At 38.2% G+C, this 23,633-nt stretch overlaps 2 protein-coding genes across 2 annotated transcripts; both read left to right on the top strand.

The window, feature by feature from the left end:
• Positions 1–7,922: 7,922 nt before the first annotated feature.
• LOC131315955 (ethylene-responsive transcription factor TINY-like) lies at positions 7,923–9,002 on the top strand. Its single transcript, XM_058345208.1, has one exon. It carries the CDS (start codon positions 8,016–8,018, stop codon positions 8,778–8,780), a length of 765 nt encoding a protein of 254 aa, XP_058201191.1. The 5' UTR covers positions 7,923–8,015; the 3' UTR covers positions 8,781–9,002.
• Positions 9,003–13,993: 4,991 nt separating this feature from the next.
• Positions 13,994–15,292, top strand: LOC131316511 (ethylene-responsive transcription factor TINY-like). Its single transcript, XM_058345908.1, has one exon. The coding sequence runs from the start codon at positions 14,125–14,127 to the stop codon at positions 14,836–14,838; it is 714 nt and encodes a 237-aa protein (XP_058201891.1). The 5' UTR covers positions 13,994–14,124; the 3' UTR covers positions 14,839–15,292.
• Positions 15,293–23,633: the final 8,341 nt, after the last annotated feature.

The following is a 23,633-nucleotide window of genomic DNA, read 5'->3' as shown; positions in this document are numbered from 1 at the left end:
ATCGAAATTCGATCGGAAAAAAGGAGAAAAAGGGAAGCCCTTACCTTAATTAGGTAAGGGCGCCCTTACCTGAAAGGGACTGTATATATATATATATATATATATATATATATATATATATATATATATATATATATATATATATTTTTTTTTTTTTTTTTTTTTTTTTTTTTTTTTTTTAAACATCCAATTCATTTCGTAAGAAAGTCCGAAAGCAATACATATTTCATCAAAAGATACAAGAATGAGCCAAAACTATCCAGACTTCGATATAGGCACCCCCTGCAGAAGCAAAACCAGCGAAATCGCCAGATGAGAACCAATCTAGATCTAGATAGTAGAGAATCCCAAACGGACCGGACCCCAGCTCAAACCCGAGAAGCGCATATGAAATCTGGATGGTTTCACGGCCGTGATACCAGCACCCGCTTGTGGACCAACGAACGGTGCACCCACGGCTACTGAATACCGCAACCGAAAAGCCCAATTCAAACCAACACCACTCCAGGAACACTGTCACAGGCGCAAGTCCAGCCACGGCGGCCATAGATGGCATCTAAGCACCAGACCAACTAAACTAAAAAACAAGAAAAACAAACCAACAGGAAAAGAGTTACAGAGCTTAAAGAACAAACGCGTGCCGGGTGCAACATTGGGCCCCATCGTCACAACGCGAATTTCTTTTAACAGAAGCTCAAACACCTACAACAAAATTACAGGAAAAAAAAAATACCACAGATCCAAGTTTGAACCCTTCTGGCAAAGCTCCGAAAATAGATCTGATGCTCCTAGAAACCCAAAGAATTACCAACTCATTCCAACCATGGCTTGGGTAAAAGGTGGACGACGACGGGGGCTGCGAATGGGGACGGAGGAAAAGGACATGGGTGGAATTAGCGGGGATGGTCTTTGGATAGAGGGGGATGGTTGTGGAGGTGGGTATAGGTAGAGAGGGCGACCGAACGGCGGAGATGATGGAGGGATGGGCTACCGAGGGGTGGTGGGGATGGAGGAGAGGGCACGGGGAAGGGCTGGGAATGGAGGGAAGAGGTTGCAGAGGACAGTGGCGGAGAAGGCGGCCGGACGGCGGAGATGATGGTGGTAGATCTGAGGGGAGGAGATTAGGGGAAACAAGACAAACTAAAAGAAGAGGAAAATGAGGTAAAGAAGAGAGGATAGAACCTCACGGAGGAGGTAGACAAACCCCACAGAGGGGGTAGGAGCTCTCAAATCTCAGCTCCCTCCCGCCGCCCGCAGCCATAGAGAAACCCTAGGTTGCAAAGCATAGAGAGAGAGCGTAGAGAGAGTTGCTACAATGCTACTTAGGTAAATGTATCGAAGGATTATTCACGAGCTTTACCATCTCTTTTGGGGCCACTATAGAGAGAGTCTTATACACTCATAAATTTCAGAATTCAAAATTAGTCAAAGTGCATGCGCAAATTGTCCCAAACCGTGATTATAACCACTCTATCAGTCCCATTTTGGTTATTCTTTTTTGATATTCGTGTCAATTTTCAATCACTTATATCTTTCAGTGTGAATCTCAAAGAATATACAATATGGATCATATTTGATTTCAATTTGTCCTATAATACAAAATTGTCGAAATCATGAAAAATATTGTAAATTGAAAAATATATGCAATAAACACAAAAACGACAAAATGAATAATAAACAATTAAAATGGGACAGAGGGAATAAAAGTAAAGCAAGGGTGCGTGGAGGGGGAGGGATAGAGAGACGAATGGGTCAAACGCAATCGACTCTCTATACCATTCAAGGGACGGAGGGTCCACATCTTCGATAATGCAGATGCTCCACTCTCCTATTGATTTAAACTTTCCGTCTCTTTGTGGGATTTCACCTTCTTCGCACTGTTCAATTTCTCTCTTTGACTTACCATCATGCTTTAACCGTCTTATTGGATCATTAGTCCGGGAGCACTATCACGTAATATTCCAGATCACTCAAATACCTTACATTCTTGTAAAACTCACGATTAAGTGTGTAGGCTCTACATAAATGTGTGGTTTTGGAGTGATCCAGAGCATCACATAACAGTACTTCTGGACTAATGAATAATTACTCGTTTTAACCGCCCAACACATGCATGAAGCCATGAACCATGGAATACTCGTCACTCAAGGCTAAAGGAAATTCTATTTCCACCCCCCAACATTTCAGTACAACTCATAATTTACTTTTCATGGGTAACCAAAATATCTTGTGGCGGCTTGAAGGGCAGGTGGGAGAGTGATGGTTGTAAAACTGACGGACGATTTGAATTTCATGCTAGCTGTGGGGAAGAAACTGAGCTTAATAAGCGGAAATTGTACCTCATGAAGTTGAGAAGTACTGTTTTGCTAACGACCCGCGCCACTCTTTGATGGATAATATGCATACAATGTCAAGCAAAGCGAATATGCCTGATATTGGTAGGCTTTCAGGGACAGCAGCATAACTAGGAAGATGCATCACTCGATCGGGGACACTATAAAAACAAAAACAAAAAAAACTAATTCGAAGACAGCCAACCTCTGACAACATTTCACTGGCTCATGACTTTATGGTTGTTGGCGATACGATAGTGGCTTGCATGTTACTTCTATCATTATGATAAATGAAGGAAACACTACTACAAAAATAGATAAAGATCTCGGTCATTTGGTGTGATCTTTCATTTTTAATCTCGCATTCAAAACCGTGGTCTATCAAAGTGTAACTAAAAGTCCATATCTTTTAACCACGTGATAAAAATCGTGATTAAAACTCATTAAAACCGTGACTAAAAAGTAAAAATTGTGATTAAAAATGACAAAACCGTAACCTTTAACAACTTTATATCTCAGTTTTATTATATAACCGTGGTTGATTAGAGAGAAGTAATCTCAGCTTTTGGAAAAACCGAGGTTAAAAGTGGCGATTTTGTGACGGAAAAAATCCCACTCTATTTCTCTTGTGGGGTTTTGAACCCAAGTCTATTGAGTTTTGCATAGAGGCCTCAACCAACTACACCACATACAGTTTTCAATATATAATTGAAATATTTAATATATAACATATGCGTTTGACATTAAAATATATTTCGAACGTCATTTTGAACTTTTAAATATTAAAATTAGTGATTTTGATAAACATGAAAGTTGTAACCCTTCGTATTAGTGTTCAAACTCAATTTGAACTATCTCAATCGGAATTCTGAGTATAGAGTTATACTCAAAATACATTTGGCGATGAAACGCAACTTTCATAAATTTTGTCATCAAAGGTACCGATTAAGCAATGAAAAATATTTTCATTGCCGAATGTACCCCATTTGGCAACGAAATCTTTTTTGTAGAATGGTTGAGAGTGAGAGAGACGAATGAGAATAGTGGACGGAATATTGAAAGTCGATCGTGACATTTATTTAGTTGTATCACACACGGAGTCTATTAAGGGGTAAGCGGTCTTCAACTTTTCCTATACAAGAATTTCCATCTCAATCCAAACTAAAAAAAAATGTGATGTATTCTCCAACTTACGATCTCAGTTTTTAGATGACTGAGATTATGGGTTCTTTTTATCTCAGTTTTTCCTAAATGAGATATATTCTTTCCTATATAATCTCAGTTTTTCAAAAACGAGATTTATTCTTTAAGTTACAATCTCACTTTTATATTACTGAGATTAAAAAATCTTTCCATCTCAGTTTTTGCCGAAACGAGATATATTCTTTCATAAATAATCTCAGTTTTTCGAAAATGAGATCTATTCTTTAAGTTACAATCTCACTTTTTAGATTACTAAGATTAAAAATTCTTTCCATCTCAGTTTTTTCATATAACTGAGATTAAAACTATAGTCCATACCATTTTATTACGTTTTTTCAAAAAGTGAGATCTTCTTAATTTTTGGACCGTGATCTTTATACCATTTTGTAGTAGTGAAAATTATCAAATTTAGGAGTACTATTTTATCCACCCATGCACAGAAGCATAACTCACTATCCATACTTGGTGAAAATTACTCATTTTGTAAATTTCATGCCGATTTTTACTTTGTTGATCAGAAACATTTTTTTCTTTATTTTTTTTTTATCCACCAAAAGGCCCCTCGAGCGAAACATTCATTTTGTGAGGCTTGTTTTTGTAACTTTTTAAGGAAGTCGTTCATTCTCATGCATTTTGATAAGTATTTGTCTAATAACATGGTCTTGCAATGAAAGATTAGATAGTGTGATCAAGCACTTATGGTTGTCTAATTGTGATATATTTTTATGGAAATAATTAAATGTTAAAACGTTAAAAAATAGCTTTGAACAATGAAGTGGGACCAAGTTATTGAACAAAATATCTGTGATATGTGCATACTTGTGTGAGCTTGTTGGCTTAACTAGTAAAAATTGTTGTACTCAAGTGAAAACTAGAACTACCAAATTAAAGAAGGGAAAAAAAAAATCTAGAGCAAACAAAAAAAATTAACTGCAGTGGTGCCCCTGCCGGCCCCATGTGGGCCTTGAGTGGCTCCACCACGGTTTACGGATATTCAAACACTTTTCCTAGATATGGATATACTTTTGCACATTCTCCACAGCCACTTTTATTTAAACTTCATTTCTTGCATGTTATTAGAACATCCACAATGGGTATATTAATTAGTGTGTTTAATTGTGTATTCAGACTTAGCAAATAAAAATATATTTTTTGTGCTATAATGTTTGCATTAGTTTGTGTGCTACAATGTGTTAAATCCCATAGTGTACTAACATGTGTGCCAAGTTTGGCAACTATGCTACCAAATAATAAGTGGGTCTCACCTCTATAATTCAAAACTCCAACCATGAGACCCATTTTTTTATCCTACCACATATTTTAACACACAAATTTATCAAACTCATTATGGATATTTTAACACACTCTTTTATTAACAATATTTAACACGTATTTTTGGGACCCATTTTTTATTCTAACACACATTTTAATACGCTAATATACCAAACTCCATTGTGGATACTCCCTCTAATAAGTGGAAGAATAAAAACGTACTGTTGCTATTGCTTGTGCTCCCTTCATGCCTATGTCATGCTCGAACTACTCAAGTAACAATTGGTGAGAGTTTGCCAAGTGTCGCAGACAGAATTTGGGTTTGCCCCATAAGACCCGACAGTACGCTAATAACATCAAATTGATCCCCTCAACTAAGTGCAATTAGTTAAAGAAAAATTCTAAAATCAGTCCAATGAGCTGATAACAGTGAGTGTGTGAATGTATATTAAAGGTATAAAAAATATACAGAAATACGTGTTTTTTTTATCTTTTAGTATGCTTATCGTCAGCCCAGTGGGCTGACAATAGCAAGACCGTTAATTAAATTAACTAATGTAGTAGGTCCCAAATTATAATACCATAATTAGCAATGTGGTGGCGCACTTTTTTTACTATAATCATGGTGTCCGAATCAGTTTATGCGCACATCAACAAGTTGTGGGGAACATAAATTTATCGTCCACTAACATTTTTGAAGCTTCATTATTAACTGGACTCAAAAGAGTTGATAGCATCTGTCTTTCAAGCAGGCGACGAGATATTTTGGCAACCCGTGAAAAGTAAATGGAGCCCACAAGATATTTTTGGTAACTCATGAAATGAAAAGTGAATGGGATATTAGTGAGGAATGAGGGGTGTTGGAATAGAATTTCCCTTGGCCATGAGTGATGATTCCATGGCTTCATGAAGGGCAAGAGGGGGAATACGTGGCGGGCTAAAACATGAACCGTACAACATTAGATGGGACCCCTCCGTCATTCGAATAGTGATCTAGAGTCGATTGCGGGTGACCCTTTTTTTTTTTTCCCTCTCCCTCTCCACACACGTCGGCTTTATTATTTGTAGTTATGATCACGGTTTCAGATCAATCTGCATCCCTCAATTTAATAATGAATTCTGGAATTTAGTACAGAGTGAGACTCCAGTGGTCCCAAAAATTATTTTTTCGTTTTTTGTATTGTTCTTTTTAACGCTTATATTTTTCAATATAAATTTTCAAAAATATGTAATATAGATCTTGTTTGATAGTTCTCGACTAGATCTATAATACAAAATTTTCAAAATTATGAAAAACATTGTAGATTATAAGATATAAGCGTAGAAAAAACGACACGAAAAACAAAAATGGACAATAAAAATGAGACGGATGGAATATCAAATTAAGATTTACTCAAAACTTTCACCAACTTAAGCGAGACTCAAATATTTTGGTAACGATGAAGAGTGCACCCTTTGGGTGTGGGGCTGGTTCCAAAAAATTGATTCGAGCTTTTTGAGTAATTTTAAAGTAACAATATATATGAGTCAGCCTTCAAATAATCAGTTCATTCGTATAACTACAAATGGTTAATTCAATTATGTAGCGTTTTTTTAAAAATTCATGATTGATTGAGCTGATTGGTTGCAATTGACCCTTGTTTGACAATCTAAATTCAGCACTTAAAATTGAATTAATTAAATAATAAGTGATTCAGTAGATTTGATAACAACATTTTACATTACTTAACAAATTAAGTGCTATTTAAAATATAGGCTAAAAATTTGAAAAAAATTTAGTAACTTTGAGCTACTTAATTTTGTTTGAATTATTATGTACTTGCATTTAATCATCATACCACCACCACCACCACCTCCACTTCTACCACTCCACCACTACCACCACCACACCACACCACCACCATCACTACTTCACCACCACTCCACTCCCACCACCATCTCTACCACTCCACCACCACCACTCACCTGTCACTCCATCACCACCACTACCACACCGCCGTCGCGCCGCCACCACAATGCCACCATTGAACAACTATCTCTCTACCAACACCACTCACTGCCACCATCATCACTCCACCACCACCACTCACTGCCACCATTACTCCATCGCCACCATTACACCACTATCGTCACCATTCCATCACCACCAACACACCACCACAATCACCATTCCACCATTAGTATAAGTACATTGTGACCATTAGTAAATTAAAAGAGAATCGGAACAAAAATTAATTTATCATTTTTGTGATTCAATACTTAATATGTTTACCAAACAGTTTTTCAACCTAAAAAATTCAGCATTCAGTTTCAATTTTCAGTTTTATCAAACAGGCCCAACTCAAGCACTTATTCGAAAATTAATAAAATTGCGGCTAGAATTATTTATGTGGAAGCCCGGAATGGATCCCACACATTGATTTGTACTGCGTTCTTCATAGATACCGATAGTCTGAGCTAGTTGTTTTTTCTTCACAATTTGTACAATGACGTCATTAGAGCATCTCTAATCAAACTTCATTTCTTCAAAGCCTTGAATCTTCAAAATGAAGAATCGCAACATTCCAACCATGCTTCATTTATATTCTTCAAAATGAATGGAAAATCCTCCAGAATTTGAAGAATGTTCTCCAGATATATCGAGAAATGGGATTGGAGTAGGAGTGAATAATAACATTTTCCAAATTCACTTTTTGAATAAACAAAGATATTTCGATCCTTCAAATGCTCTTAAACGCAGGTTTTTAATTCAAATATATACCATTATAATCGATCACTTCTAATATTATTGCCCCTGAATTATTTCATACGAAACGATGATTTTGCCCAAGTCTAGCTAGGAGTCTAGGACCACTACTGGGGTCTCTCTTACTACCTGGGTGTTAGACAGTTTGCACTCCCACTTCACTCAACCTGTTTGATCATTTCTAGCTCTCGAGAGTTACCTACGTAAAGTACGTGTACCTCTCGACGCCCGCTGCTCCCTATCCCTTTCTCCCTTCCTTAATTTGCTCAACACACCCCTCTCAAACAGGCAACCCTACTTGGGCTCACGGGCCTTTCTCTCTACCTATATATATATACAAACACACGGGTTTTGTTATACGGAAAGAAAGAAAAAAACAAACTACTACTACTGCTGCTGCTACAAACTTGGTCGGCCCAGCACTAGAAATTAATTGAATAAAGTACTCTACTGCTACTACTATGAGTTATGAACCTCACATTTCAGAATTACTACTAGAAAGCAGCTACGAGTACTCTTCTTCTTCTTCATCGGTTGCACCCTCGCCCGGGCTTAGTAGTGCTCGACCGTACCCAAACCGAGAAGTACCATTCGCCGCCCGTCCCGAGAAGCCGGGCCCGGGACCCAAGAAGGTGACCAAGAGGATCGCCCGGGACGGCAGCAAGCACCCGGTCTACCACGGGATCCGGAAGCGGACCTGCGGGAAATGGGTGTCCGAGATCCGCGAGCCGGGGAAGAAGTCCCGCATCTGGCTCGGCACGTTCCCCGAGGCGGAGATGGCGGCCCGCGCGCACGACGCGGCCTCCATGAGCCTCAAGGGGGACGACGCGGTCCTCAACTTCCCCGGGCTGGCCGGGGCCCTGCCCCGCCCGGCTTCGCTCTCGCCCCGCGACATCCAGGCGGCGGCGGCGAAAGCGGCTGCGATGAGAGATCTCAACGCGCCGTCGCCAACGGAGCAGCCTTCGTCGGCATTGTTGTCGTTGGTTTGGGGGACGGAGATGTCGAGTTCTGATGAGCTGTGTGAGATCGTTGAGTTGCCGAATTTGGTGACGAGCTACTCGGACAACTTGAACAGGGAGGTTGTGTGCGTGGACTTGGTGGACGGGTGGGAGTATCCTCCGCCGCCGTGGATGGACGGCGGCGATGATGACTGTGAGACTGCGGTGGCGGAGACGGTAATCCAAAGTAGCTTCGAGTCTGTGTTGTGGACTTATGATCAGTACTGAAATTACGGTGTATACCCAAATGCCGTCACCAAAGTATCAGTGGTTTTATATAACCCTTTTTTTGGTTAAATTATCTTCTCTATTATCTTTCTTCTTTTGGATTGGCTTGGATCCTTATTTATAAGGGAAATGAAAAGAAGGGAAACTTAAGAAATTTCCTTCTCCTATCCTTGTTTGGTTTGAGAAGAAAATAAGAGTATAATATTTTTTTGCATAATAAAATTTTTCCTTCTATTTTCCATGCACTTCCTCTAAAGCCCCGTTTCAGAACGGATTTTAAGTTCTTATTTTTAAAAAAAATAATTTCAAGCTCAAAAATTATAGATTTATTGAAATTTAAAAATATGCAATATGGATCTTGTTTGAATGAGATCTTTTATACGATGTAAAAAAAATTTAAAAATTATTTTTCTTTTACATTATTTTTTAATTTAAAAATATAAAATAAACTGCTTATTTTTTAAGATTGGAACGGGGCCTAAGCAATATTCACGGAGTACTTCTCTATTCCGCTCCACAGAGTACAAACAGAATGTTAAATTAATGTTCGCTCTCTGTATGTGGTTTCAGCTAACAGGTATAACCAGTCAAAACCAAAACCCTCACTTTGTCCCCTTGGCTTCCATGATAACTATTACTCCTACCGTCACATTTTAAATGTTCCATACGATTTTTCGTGCATTTTTAAACTCTAAAAAATATATTTCTATATATTATTTTTAAAATTTTCTTACACCAAATTAAAGAATTGAGCACTTTAATTTGGTGTAAGAAAATAAAAAGTACAGTAATATGTAGAAGTAATTACTAGGAGAAAATCATTAACTAAGGCCCTGTTTTCACTAACCAAAAATATTAAAAACTTAACATATTTTACCATTTCGTTTTCATTGACAAAAATTTGTTAGTATTTTACCATCTTGTTTTCACTAACAAAAAAATTGTCAACAAAAACTGTCTTTGCAATAGTAATCCTACTCACAAACTCATTAACAATTTATTCACTACTGAAAATAATTTGACTTTTTTAAACAATTTATTCATTACCGGAAATATCTAACAACTTCTCAACCACAAATAAAAATATACAAATTTTTCACTACCAAAAACACCTCTGAATGTGGATCTTATAAATAAATATATAAAATATGTGGCGGGCGGTTAAACCATAAATAAATACTACGTAAAATATGTCCTTTTGGTGAATATGAGGCAGCCCTGCCCCGGAATTACTCTCATAAAGTAATGATAATTAAGCTGACCTTTAGAAGTAATAAACAATTAAAAAACCTGTCTCTTTCTCCCTCTTCCTCTCTATAATAGTAATAAATATAATATGGTAGGCCAGCAAACATGAGGGAAACGCTGAAAAACATAAATAATGAAATACAATACAATAAACACGTGAATCCTAACTAATGGTGACGATCTTTTCAAAAAAAACTAACGGTGACGATCTTTGTTTGAAAAAACGGCCAACACTGCAGTACTGCAGTCTCGCCTTTTGCAAGTTGGAGATTGATCATTGATGCAAAAATATGGTGTTGAAGGGGGCTGGGGTGCTCGGCGGGATCGATCGGGGGACAGCGCCCCTAGCTAAAAGCCAAGCACCGTTTCTTATTCAAAACATCAAGCTTTAATTTTAGCGTCATTCTATTTTCATAAATGTTTTGATTAGTCGATAGGTCTTTCGAATGAGCTACTCTTAAGTTTCAGCTTTGAATGCCTCAGGCTTTGAACGACCACATTTTGTTTCATTAGTGTGAAATAAGAGAACCAAACAAGGGGATAAGTGGGGAAGGAGTTGGGTCGGGAAGGCTATAGTAGGGTGCAAAACGGCACAATTTTTAGCACAAGAAGGCCTGCGAGTATTTTGAACACGGCAAGGTCCCCTACTCCCAAATTATAGATCGCATCGAACAGTGCCTATGCCTTACCATAGAAATATCTAGTGATAATCGCACTACCAAAAAAAAAGAGCAATACTCACAAAAAATTTGCCACTGACTTGTTACTAAAAATGTATAGCTAAATGTATTTAGTAACAATTTTCATCTATATGTGACAAACTGTTACTAAAAACTTTTAGTTATACGTTTTAAGTGGCAGCTCAGTAACACATTTTTTGTCTCTATTGCTTCTTCTTCTTCTTCTTTTTTCTAGTGTCGTTTTCTCATGCAAATTTTATCCAAATGCCTTGCCATATCCGACATCAAAATTTTGACGCTCCCATGCCACCCACCAAATTGTTGTACTACTAGGCTGTTAGACAATGATGGGTCAGAGACTTTTGCGTGGCATGGATAAGGAGTAAAAAGTTCGTGGCTCTAAAAAATCCCCGTTTACAAAAATCGTAAATATTCATTCGACTTAATTTGCAACGTTGATGGACAGGAGTTTGGTTTTAGGAAAAAGACGAAAGTAAAAGTCACACTACACTAGGTACGACGTGAAATAAATCACTACAGGGGTCCTGGTCAGGCATCGGCGGCTCTACAGAATACTACGGCTGTGTTTTCTTGAACTTAATTTAATGGGCAAATTTCAGTTTGACCCCTCGGGATTTGAGCCGGGTGCTGATACACCTTTCCCCCTTTGAATATCACCACATAACACTCTGTGGTTTGTGAACTAATATGCACAGTTAAACTTCCCATCTAATTTAACGGGAGGTGTGATTCACTCACCTATTTTGAGAGTGATTATGAGTACGACAACAATTTTAAAACAAAACATCTTAATCTATCTCCAAAATTACACAAGTGCCATCCTACCCACCTCCATCTTCTTCATCTAAACTGGTGTAAATCTAAACCCTTGCCCCCATGGACCAACATCCACCAGGAATGAAATCTTAATTTGTGAAACCCTCAGCAACCTTCGTATGGGTAAAAAGATGATTTCTCTCGTCGTCGACCTAAAGCCAACCCACTCAACCATTAACCCCGCTAATCACTAAACCCCACCCATTATATTTGACCAATTGAAACCCTCTGCCATTGCCTTTGCTCACAATTCCTTCATCCACTCTCAAACAGTCACATAACCCTTTAATCCACCATCAAATCGAACCAATATTCCGCTCCGCTATCCTGTTCTTCATTGTCTCTGTTTGCTATCACTTCGTGAAAAGTGATTTAGGCTCAAAGAAAGCAGCTCAAGAATCCTCTTCACCATCTGTTGAATTATTGTTTTTTAGTTATAAAATTGACTTAACTGTTCATGCGATTTAATTTCTTAAAAGTTAAACAATATGGGTGCTTGTAGTGGGTCGAAATATAGAAGTTTAGACACGGCAGGTCGTTCGGCTTAGATGGTGAGCCCGACCTCCAATCGATGTTCCTAACGCTCAGTCACCCAAGTCTTGGGCTCAGACACCTCGGTTCGGTTAACACTGTGCCCCGCCATTTGGGACACCGCACCATCTTCTACAAAGTGTTAAATTGGCTTGGCATGTTGGTTCAGACACGATGGGTTGGTTAACCAACTAGTGCCAGCTCACCCATGTGGAATTAACCATCTTATTCAATACGTCATAGTGGTACATTAGCCGAAACAGTTACCACACGAGATGGGCACAGGCCCATGTGATGACAGCTCAAGCACGTGAATGGTTACAGCCTTATCCAATACGTCACTTGTGACGTCAGTCGAAGGTGGTGACCATGTGTGTGAGGCACGTTCCATTTGGAGAGCAAGTCACATGAGTCTATATAAGGTACGTTGGTAAACCCTAAGATTTAACTACTAGTCCCCTGTTCCTAGTTTTTATTCTTCGTCCTTTATTCTTCGTCTTTATTTCTAATTCCTTTCATATTTTTCTCTACATTAGCTATGTCCAAAATAAAGAAACAAGAAAAGCACTAAGTGAGATAAGCAATGTATCTTTTTCTTATTTCTTCAACTCTCGTGGATAGCACATTCCAGCACTAAATATGCCATTCTTGTTAAAAACAAATTTTAAGGGCCCTTATAAAAATCTGCTCAACCGGATATCGATATAGGCTTGATTGATTCGTTAAATCTCTGTCTCTAATTTCGCAGGGCCCTTAAAAACATGTTTTAACAAATTAATATGACTCTGATCGTTTGTGTGGATTCCGAGGTGGGTCAGACACAATCCAATATAATTGAAATGCATCACCAAACCTCAGGGGATGAAAAATCAATTTTCAAACCTGGAGGTGGAATCTGTAAAAACCTCAGCGGGTGTCAATGATATTTACCCACCTCAGGGAGTGTCAGTGATATTTTACGTACCCTGAACAAAGATATTTTGATCCTTCATAATGAACAATTGGGTTGTTATTTTTTTCAATTTGCGGTTTGGGGTTTTTGTCCATTGCCACAGAATTATTTAATACGAAATGAAATTCTTGCCCAAATTTAAGTAAAACTTTCAGTAGTGGGCCACTACTAGTGGTTGGAAATTCATCGTTTGTGGCTGGAACTAGTGGAGCCTCTTCTTACTTCTTGTTACACACTTGCACTGTCACGCAATTTGAGATTCTCTTCCCACACACACCCCTTCACAAGAATAGCACGGTGAGAAATCATTCCCAGAGTGAGGTTAGTTGTCTCACATTCTTTTCATATTGGGTGTGGAGGTTCGAATTTCACGGAAGGCGAATTTGAGATTCAGGGCTATTGATAACTTTTGAATCTTCTGTTGACTAACATACTAATACTCTACTGATTTATACAATAATAGCAACCAAAAAAAAAACACAGTTGTAAAGTCTTAAATTTGCAAAAATTATTCAATACTTCCTGGGCATATAAACCATATAATCTCTCCTTTCACATAACATGTGGGGTCTACACGGAGGACACATGTGGAACTTATATGTTATGTCAGATGAGGGAGTATATTGTTCATATACTTCGGAAGTATTGAATAATTACTCTAAATTTGTTTGCTCATTTCTAGCTCTGTTCATATCCTGTAGGGCGGGGTGTCCTATAGGCCCTGTAGGGCGCATTCGGGCTGTCCATCTCAGTAATGGACAGCTCGAATTTTAATCCAATCAATAGACAACTCAGATCAATAGGAGTTCGGATTAAATCCGAGTCGTCGGTGCCAAATAGACGGCCAGATTGGCCACCCTATACGCCCTGCAGTGCCGGCCGCACCGCAGGAAATCCCCAATCTCTGTTGGTATCCCTTTTCCTTAATTTTGCTCAATACACTCCTCTCAAACAAACCCTACACAAGCCACTTTACCTATATATATATATAAAAACACAGGGGCTTTGTTAGAAATTAAGGAAAGGAAAATTTCCCCTTAAGGAATTAGAAATTAAAAAAACTTGGTCGGTCCAGCACTAGAAATTAAGGAGTAGTATGAGTTATGAACCTCACGTTTCAGATTTAGAAAGCAGCTACGACTCTTCTTCATCATCAGCTGCACCCTCCTCGCCAGGGCTCACTCAACCAGACCCAGGAGCCAAGAAGGCCAAGAGGATCACCCGAGACAGCAGCAAGCACCCGGTCTACCGCGGGATCCGGATGCGAACCTCGGGCAAGTGGGTGTCCGAGATCCGCGAGCCGGGGAAGAAATCCCGCATTTGGCTCGGCACGTTTCCCAAGGCGGAGATGGCGGCCCGCGCGCACGACGCGGCCGCCATGAGCCTCAAGGGGGACGGCGCCGTCCTCAACTTCCCCGAGTTGGCCGGGACCCTGCCCCAGCCGGCTTCGCTCTCGCCCCGTGACGTCCAGGCCGCCGCGGCGATAGCGGCTAAGATGAGCAATCTCGACTCGGCCAAGATGCTGAAGAAGCAGCCTTCGTCGGCGGCGGCGGCATTGTTGTCGTTGGTTTGGGGGATGGAGATGTCGAGTTCTGATGAGCTGTGTGAGATCGTTGAGTTGCCGAGTTTGGTGACGAGTAACTCAGCCGAGTTGAACAGGGAGGTTGTGTACGTGGACTTGGTGGATGGGTGGGTGTATCCTCCGCCGCCGTGGATGGACGGTGGCGATGATGACTGTGAGATAGCGGAGGCGGAGACGGTAATCAAAAGTAGTTTTGAGTCTGTGTTGTGGACTTATGATCAGTACTGAAATTACTGTATATTATGTATCTATGTTACATAATATATCTTTTTGTTTTAATCTTTGGATCCGAAGCCTCTCTAATCCAATATTTGGACTGGACGAGACACGCCATGCATGGACCGTCAATTGCTACAATGAATGGTTAAGTTTTCAAAAACTGTTCGAGGAAGGTGTTAACTGTCCCTCTTCCTTAGAAGAGTTTTTGAACAAATCTAAATTATTATTCCAATGGACGGTCGCGATATGGACTATCTCGTCCAATCCAAACTTTTGGATCGGAGAAGATCGGGATCCTAATCTTTTCTCTTTTTTGCTTTCTTCTTTAGGATTTGTTTGAGTATTTGTTTGTATCTTGTGGAAGGGAAATGAGAAAACAAGGGAAACTTAAAAAATTCCCTTTCCTTCTCCTTGTTTGGTTTGAGAAGAAAATAAGAATACAATAATATAACTATTTTTCCTTTGTCTTGGTACATGGTTTCAGCTAATATGGTGTAACTTCGTCACTTTGATCTCCGCTTGGCTTCCATGATAACTATTTATTACTTCCGTTTTTTAGATTTTATTTTGCAAAATCTTGGTGGGTAAGCCAATGGAAAGAAGTAAGAAAACAAAGAAAGTACGTACGTATGTACGTACCTTCTATATATAGGATCATTATTCGATATCCAAGAACTAACACTTGATTTCAATCTTAGGGAAAGTATGTTGCAATTGTAGATGGCCAAAAAACTAGAATGGTGTAACATGATCTTCATGTGATACTATCACGCTTTGAGAAGAGAAGTGGACTTCTGGCAGGAGCATACCCTAGCTAAATCGCCATTTTCGTAGATTGGTTCGGCTCGTTTTTCTTGGCCAGAACCATGTCCAAGCACCAAGACTTGGCCCTGGAAGTGTTGGATTTCGAGCTTCAAGGTTTTTTTAACTCGTAAAAAATGAGATGATGTGTCCATGCTCACATTTGAACTCCAACCAGCCGGCCCTATGCCGAGTATACCTCTCTTTTTTACATTTTTTATTAAATTAAGGAGAATTTTTTTTTTTAAACATTTCAAGCTAATCTGAGGGCTAACTTGTGTCTGAAGCAAGTTCACTCAAATAAAGTCATTCTGCCTCGAATCATTTTATCAATCCTTATTTCTCTCACTTTAATCCCATCTTATTACGATCGAGTTCCCTCTCCTTTGTATTGTGTTTTCCTCAACATTTTGAAAGGCCTTTATGATACACACATGGAGTGAAATGCCACGGGGCTTGGGTAATATTCTCAGCCAAGTAAACTGTGCTAATTAACGAATATATGTTTATTTTCCAGTTTCATTGTTCTAACGATTCCCTATGCGACCGATATGTCAAATGAAATTTTAACGGATAAGCCTTGAAAGTACTTCACTCAGTAAAGCAATAAAGATCTGATCGGAATCGATCTTCTTTCGTCATTTATACAACAATACTTTGGTAACCATCTTTGTAGTACCATTTTTTTCGGGTGACATGTAGCGGAGCTAGCACATCATGTGGTATATGGTGCTCAAAGATGATCACCACAGCATTCCTCTTATTTATATTATCTTCGCTACATAAGGTCCCAATTATACCACTTTTTTGTTTGCAACTGATATATATATATAGGGGGCGGTTGTGCTCAGACATATTTTGACACTCAATTTTAGCCACTCATTTCAATGGCTTAGATTAAAACACATTTTCTCCCCCCTCTGCACACTGCACCCTATCCCTCCTCCCTCCCCCTTTTCCCCACGGGTTTTTTCCAGGACCTCATTTCCGCCGATCCATTTTTCATTCATTTTACGGCAAACCCAGAAACTCACGTCTCTCTCCACCCTTCTTTTTCTCTCTCGTACTCCTCCCCATCTCTCATCAAGTTCAATTTTCTTCAATTTTTTCTTTAATTTGTAGTTGTATCGAAAAACAAATATGTCTAACTATAGACATCTATATAATTTAATCAATATGTATCCATTAGATTTACTTAATCAAGCCCAAAACAGAAAGTCTACAGTTACCGATCGGGAAATCCCGATCGGAATCCCGACGCCCCAAAACAGAAAGTCTAAAGTCTACAGTATCCATTATATAATTTAATCAAGTTCAATTTTCTTCAATAATTCTTCAATTTTTTAGAATTATTGGACGGATCGGATCGGCCGTCCGGTGGCCGGAGTGTGCCCGGCGGGGCATCGGGATTCCGATTGGGATTTCCCGATCGGTAACTGTAGACTTACTCAGCCCAAAAAACTGGATTTTGTTAGCACAATCCCTAAAACAAATCTTAAGCAAGAAATTGGTATGAATCGATTCAGCCATGACAAATAAAAAATAAAAAAATCCACATCTATGACCATGCCCTGCTATACGTTGGCGACGGAAAATATGGCGTAGGAAATTTGTAGATTGCATTTTGGGTCCAGTTAATTTAAGTCTAAACAAAAAGGGGGGGGGGGGGGGGGGGTTGTGTCGCCGGTAATGGAACTCGCCGGGAAAGGGAGGTGCCGGCCGAAGGGGGTGGGTGTGGAGGGGGGTGCCGGTGTTTACAGAGAGGGAGGGATAACGTGAGAGAAAGGGAGGGATAGGGTGAGGAGGTCCGAGGGGAGAAAGAGGAGAGTGTGTGTTTTATTCTCAGCCATTGAATATCCACCTGGTTTCTTCATTAGGCCATGCGGTTCCAGTTATGTTTTCAGATTTTAATGTGATCACTGAGGCAGGGAACATACAGTAATATATATTTTTGTGTTTTTGTTTTTTTTTTAAATTTGCAGGCTTCAAAATATCTGTGAGGGTACATTCACAGGAAAGGAAAATCTTTCGAGTTCTTTTATAACCACACACATTTACACACTCATATTCATAACAAGAGTGAAATCCGTACACACTACACATTCAGTGTATGTGGGCCTCATCCTTGTTGAGTTGTGAGTATGAGTGTGTGAATGGATGTGTGAATAGGCGTCGTGTTAGAATTATTGAAATCTTTCATCCGGTCTGTTCACATCACCCCCAACCACACCTCAACCACACCCTCTCACATGCAGGCGGGTGTGGTTAAGGTGTGATTGGGGGTGATGTGCCTCTAGCATTTTTGTGATTGTAATTAATCTGGATATATGGCGAACTAAATGGCTGACGAATTTTTTCAGAAAGGGTAATTTCTTTATGGTCTTTACTAATTTTACACGATTTGATTTAGGGTGTGTTCTATTAAGTATTTATTTTTTAAATTAAAAATAATATATTATGAGAGAATGATTTGTCTAGTAAAATAAAAAATAAATACTTACTAAAAAATTAAGAATCTTACCAAAACGGGTGAAAATGACAGTATTTCAAGAAAATAAAAGGTGAAAGCGACAGTATTCCAAAGCTATATTCGGCTACAGCCGATACAGGATCTATATTGCAAGAATTTTCTATTGTCCCGAATTTTGGTATTTTGACTGCTCTACGTTTTACTCGTAATATATAAAAATCCGCGGGGGAGGAGGGGGGGCGCGGCCGCTAAACCATAAATGGAGAACGATTTTTAAATTTTATCTCTTTATAAATTCTAATCATTAATTTACTCCATAAATCCTACGGTTCTCTCTCTCTCTCTCAAATAATATTAATTGCACAATTGCTACTAATTAAATCTCACGTTGCGTCATGCCTTCAGACACGAACAAATCCTAGTAAATAGATAAAATATGTCCTTTTGGTGAAATGGCAACCCTAACCTTGGAATATCTCTCGTAAGCAATGATAGGCAAAAATCTATATAATAATGGAGAACGATTTTTAAATCTTTATCTCTCTATAAATTCTAATCATTGATTTGCTCCATAAATCCTACGGCTCTCTCTCTCTCTCTCTCTCAAACAATATTAATTGCACAATTGCTACTAATTAGATTTCACGTTGCAACATGCTTTCAGACACGAACAAACCCTAGTAAATAGATAAAATATGTCCTTTTGGTGAAATGGCAACTCTAACCCTGGAATATCTCTCCTAAGCAATGATAAGCAAAAACCTCTCTCTCTCTCTCTCTCTCTCTCTCTCTCTCTCTCTCTCTCTCTCTCTCTCTCTCTCTCTCTCTCTCTCTCTATATATATATATATATATATATATATATATATACTCTTCTCCTAAAAACCACCTTAACTTAATAAAATAAGGACCTCCCTTTCCCGATAGAATTTCGATGATCCAAGCCACTCAATGTGTTCAGAACATGATTTTAAGGGTACCCGCGAGAAATTAGCAAAAAAAAATGACCGGAAAGGCTTCATCCAAGCAATTTTTGTTTGTTTTTTATCAAACGGTTCAAATAAAAACTGCTCGGATGAAGCCCTTCCCGGTCATTTTTTTGCTGATTCCTCACGAGTACTCTTAAAATTACGTTCTGAACACATTGAGTGGCTCGGATCATTGAAATTCGAATGGGAAATGAGAGGAATGGAGAGATCCTTATTTTAACTAAAATAAAGACCTCCTTATTTGAATATATATATATATATATATATATATATATATATATATATATAATACTACCCCATTCTAGAACCAAAAAAAAGTTCTTATTTTTTAAGAAGGTAATTTCAAGCTCAAAAATTATGAATTTATTAAAATTTAAAAATATGCAATATGGATCTTATTTGAAAGATCTCGATGAGATCTTTTATACGATGCAAAAAAAAAAATTAAAAAATTATTTTTCATTTACATTATTTTTGAGCTTGAAAATGTGAAATAAGCTATTTATTTTTTAAAAAAAAGATTTCTGAAATAGGAATAAACATAAATAATGGAAAACGATAAAAGCCAGGCACCGTTTCTTTATCAAACCTCAAGCTTTATCTTAGTGGCATTCTATTTTCATAACAAGCTTTATCTTGAATTTTAGCTTTGATTCCCTCAAGCTTTGAAGACCACATTTTGTTTCATTGGTCTGAAATAAGAGGATCAAACATGGGGAAAGCAAGAAGGGTGCAGAACGGCACAGTTTTAGCAGGACCTGACCGCGGTGTGTTGAGCAAGGCAGAATCCCCGAGTCCCAGCTTAGTTTACATGCATCGAACGATGCCCATGCCTTACCATGGGAAATATCTAGTGATAATCGTGTTTCCCATTGCCAAATTTCATCCAAATGCTTTTTACCATAGAGTATAAATTCTATCCATCATAGGTGGAAACCACGGGGTTTCCACCACCGTATGTGGGCCCTACAATATTTTTTTGTTTCAATCTGAACCATTCATCTTGTAGAACACGTAGAATAATATACCCATAAAAAAAGGAGCTTGATTGGATATTAATAGGTATATCAAAACTTGAATTTTGGTTTACAGAATGGAGCGTCATAGATTTTGAAGTTAAATTGTTTATGGCAATCCATTTCCTAAACCGAAATTCAATTTTTAATATACCTATTGATATCCGACCAAACTCATTTTTTGGCGTGCATATATTATTATGTGGGCTCTACAAAATGAACGGTTCAGATTATAACAAAAAAATATTTGGTGAAAATCGTAACAGGCTGTGGTAGAAAACCAAAGGTTGCCACGTGTGGTGGAAAGAATTTTTACTCTTTACCATATCCGACAAATCGAAGTTTTGACGCTCACATGCCACCTCTCTTTATTGTACACAAGGTACACGGTTTTCACCATGCGTAAAGACTTTCACATGTACGAGAAATTAAATACGTGCCCCAGTCCGATCCCATTCATATCATTTGGAAACTTCCCTTTTCATTTGCTTCCAAATTAACAAAGCCAAGTACACTGTACACATTCCAAACTGTCTTCCTTTCACTCATCGTTTTTGTAATTTTGTTTCTCTTGATGAGGGTAATCATGACAATTCCCCCCCCCCACGTAAGTTGTGATCACATGTAGGTCCCTCGTGGTAGAAAAATACACTTATACGAATTATATTTAATTGAAAATAATTTTACAATCACTATAAGCCCAACTCAGTTATAAGCCTTAATTAATAAATAATCTCAACAATTACCAATAGAATCACATTCCCTGCAGGTGGGAATATATAAACTCATGACGTAACTAATTACTATATAAGTACTTACCAGGAATAATCATGGTGTGGCCCCACCGGGTCAATTATTTCATGGGTGGATACCCAGTTGTCCAATTAATGCAACGTACGCATGTGTCTACGCAATGTTTTAGTAGGTGATTTTGAAATTTTAACTTCCAAAAAGCTAGTCTCAGTGCTTCTCAAAGTTCTTATCAAGATATTTTTTAGATTCTAGGGAGCTAAAATTTCATTGATCGAGAAGCTTGAATTCTAAGAGGGTAATTGATTTTTGCACTTTATTTTTTATAACCACATTTTACTTTTTGTGTTTTAGTGTTCAAAAATATTGGATCCAACGGTCCAGCAGGGCGGGCCATTCTACAGGGTTGTAGTGCGACCGCTGCATCTGTCTATTTCGGCAACGAACGGCTCGATTTTTAATTCGAGTAATGGGCGATCCAAATCAATAGGAGTTCAAATTAAATTCGAGTTGCCCGTGCCAAAACGGACGATTGGATCGGCCAATACAGGATTTCCAGATCCCCAGAACGCTCACACACAAAAATGCAATGCAGCGTGTGGGACCTACACAAATGCAAGTGTTTAAAAAGTGCAATCATTCTACAATTACAAATACTCGCACAAAATATTTACATAAACTCATTTATATTCACATTGGGTGTGTGGGCCCCATCAAAAGATGCGAATGTGTGTGTACGAGTGTTTAAGGTTGAATAATAATACTAGTGGTAATGAGGTTGTATAATTACCATTCCGTTCGACCAAAATAAAAATGAGGTTGTAATTTTGGGTTAGTTTATTGGATTTGGAATGGAACAGTGTATACTGTAATTGGTTTAATTTGGACGGCGCCCATTTAAACAATTCTGCTATGAGTAGAGACACTGGTAGGGATTCTGGTAGAGACAAATCTAATTAATTACACTTTATACCTTCAATTTTTAAAACTATTATGTTTTAGTTCTAATTCTGGAATGGTCTCGCTCTGTGATACTGGAGTTTTGCTTCTGCTAACTGGTTTTCTAATTCTCTAAGCTTATCCTGTTCCTTTTTTATAAATCTGGTAAGTGTGGTACTATATCTAGGTCTGTGAATATATATGGGCGTCTTTAAAAGTGTACCTATTAAAAATTTCTGGAAATGTATTTCTTCTTGTAATCTATGAATATGAATTAAAATATGTTCTTTCTTGTTCATATATGCAAAGGGTTTGTGATCAAATACTTGTAAATCCTACTCGGTACTTACCACCATATGATCCAGATGAACTGTTTAAAACAACCTGAATACTGTTAAAATCATATATCGTATTACCCATTGACTAATCTTTCTTTTCATTATCATTTTTCTCTTATGTGTCAAAAAATTTTGTTTAGAGAAATTTCTTATTTTCCTTCTTAACCTACCTCCGAATACTACTCCCTCAACGCCACCCTTGGCTAAACGGGTACAAGACTCAAGAAGGCTTTATGGTTTAAAGGCCTGAAGTCATTACTCTTTTAAAATTTTAAAATTTTAAGGTATCATGATATGAAAACTGGATTAATATTCTTTGGGTAATACAAGCATATGGTTCATACAGTATACATTTTGTTTATAATCATAGGGGTGTTCCCTTTCGGGAGTCCCTAAAGAACAATAGAGAACTGAAGAAAAACTTACAATATTATTGCAGACCGCTGATTACAAAGACTCAATTGCTGAAGATTGACTCGACCAATTACAATTGCAACAAATGCTTTAGATAGCAGTCGTTCAAGTGTTAGGAGAGTCGTGTCTACTAATGAAAAACTCGACTCTATTTATAGACCAACTTAAAGTTAAAATGACCGGTAACCTATTAACAAAAGAGATCCGGTTTTCTAAAGAGAATAGTAGATGCCGCGTGATCTCTGGCCCGCATCGTCACATCTTTCAACTTTCTCTTTTGAAAAAGAAGACTCTTCATTATTGCTGCTGGTGAAAGGTGGTTGAAATAGTAAGAAGTGGTTGAAACTGTCTGTCAGATAGTGGTTGAAACAGTAAAAGCTGTTGATGATTTCTACTTTCGGTGAATTTCTTTTACTGATGATAGTGATGCTGTCGGCACTTCATCTCTATCCTTCCATTGCATTATTGAGATTTTGGACGGCCTCATCATCAAAATCATAATCATGATCCTTTTCCTGGCTGGATAAAACTTCTCTTGTTGACATGGCTCTTTGCTGTTCTTTCTGCTCCAAATAATATCTGACTAAATTATCATGTCCTGTTTCAAAATGAAATTTTAGTTCTGGAATGTGATCATTGGACCTAATTTTTTGAAATAGGTCTTCACATATTAATGGTGCCTTTCCGTAGTCATATAGACTGTCATAATGGAATCCTTCTGCTATGGAGAAGGCAATAGCATGTCTGATCTGTTTTCTTATGGAATTTGTTTCGCAAATCCATGGGGCGTCATTGTCGCAGTGATAAATGCGTCTGAGGATTGTATTGGCTGGATTGGTGTTGATGTGAATATTATGGTAAGCAGGAATGAGTTGTCCTGTAAACGTCCATTCTGGAAGTTTTGATTCCACAACCGCTTCTACTGCTGTACCCTGTTCTGCCATGGAATTAAGAACACAAGCTGCAATCTTTCTTCCAAATCTGTTAGTATCTTCTGGGTCATGGAATATGATTTGTTGAACATATCCGAAATCCAAAAGAGTTGCTTCTGTAATTTCTACCATTTTATCCTTGAAATTAAGATAAAA

This window comes from Rhododendron vialii, chromosome 2a (assembly GCF_030253575.1).
Source record: "Rhododendron vialii isolate Sample 1 chromosome 2a, ASM3025357v1".
Lineage (NCBI taxonomy): Eukaryota > Viridiplantae > Streptophyta > Magnoliopsida > Ericales > Ericaceae > Rhododendron > Rhododendron vialii.
This window is presented reverse-complemented; position numbering and strand designations above follow the sequence as displayed.

Excerpts from the sequence above, each read along its gene's own strand:
- LOC131315955 (XM_058345208.1), top strand. The coding sequence starts at position 8,016 with ATGAGTTATGAACCTCACATTTCAGAATTACTACTAGAAAGCAGCTAC.
- LOC131316511 (XM_058345908.1), top strand. The coding sequence starts at position 14,125 with ATGAGTTATGAACCTCACGTTTCAGATTTAGAAAGCAGCTACGACTCT.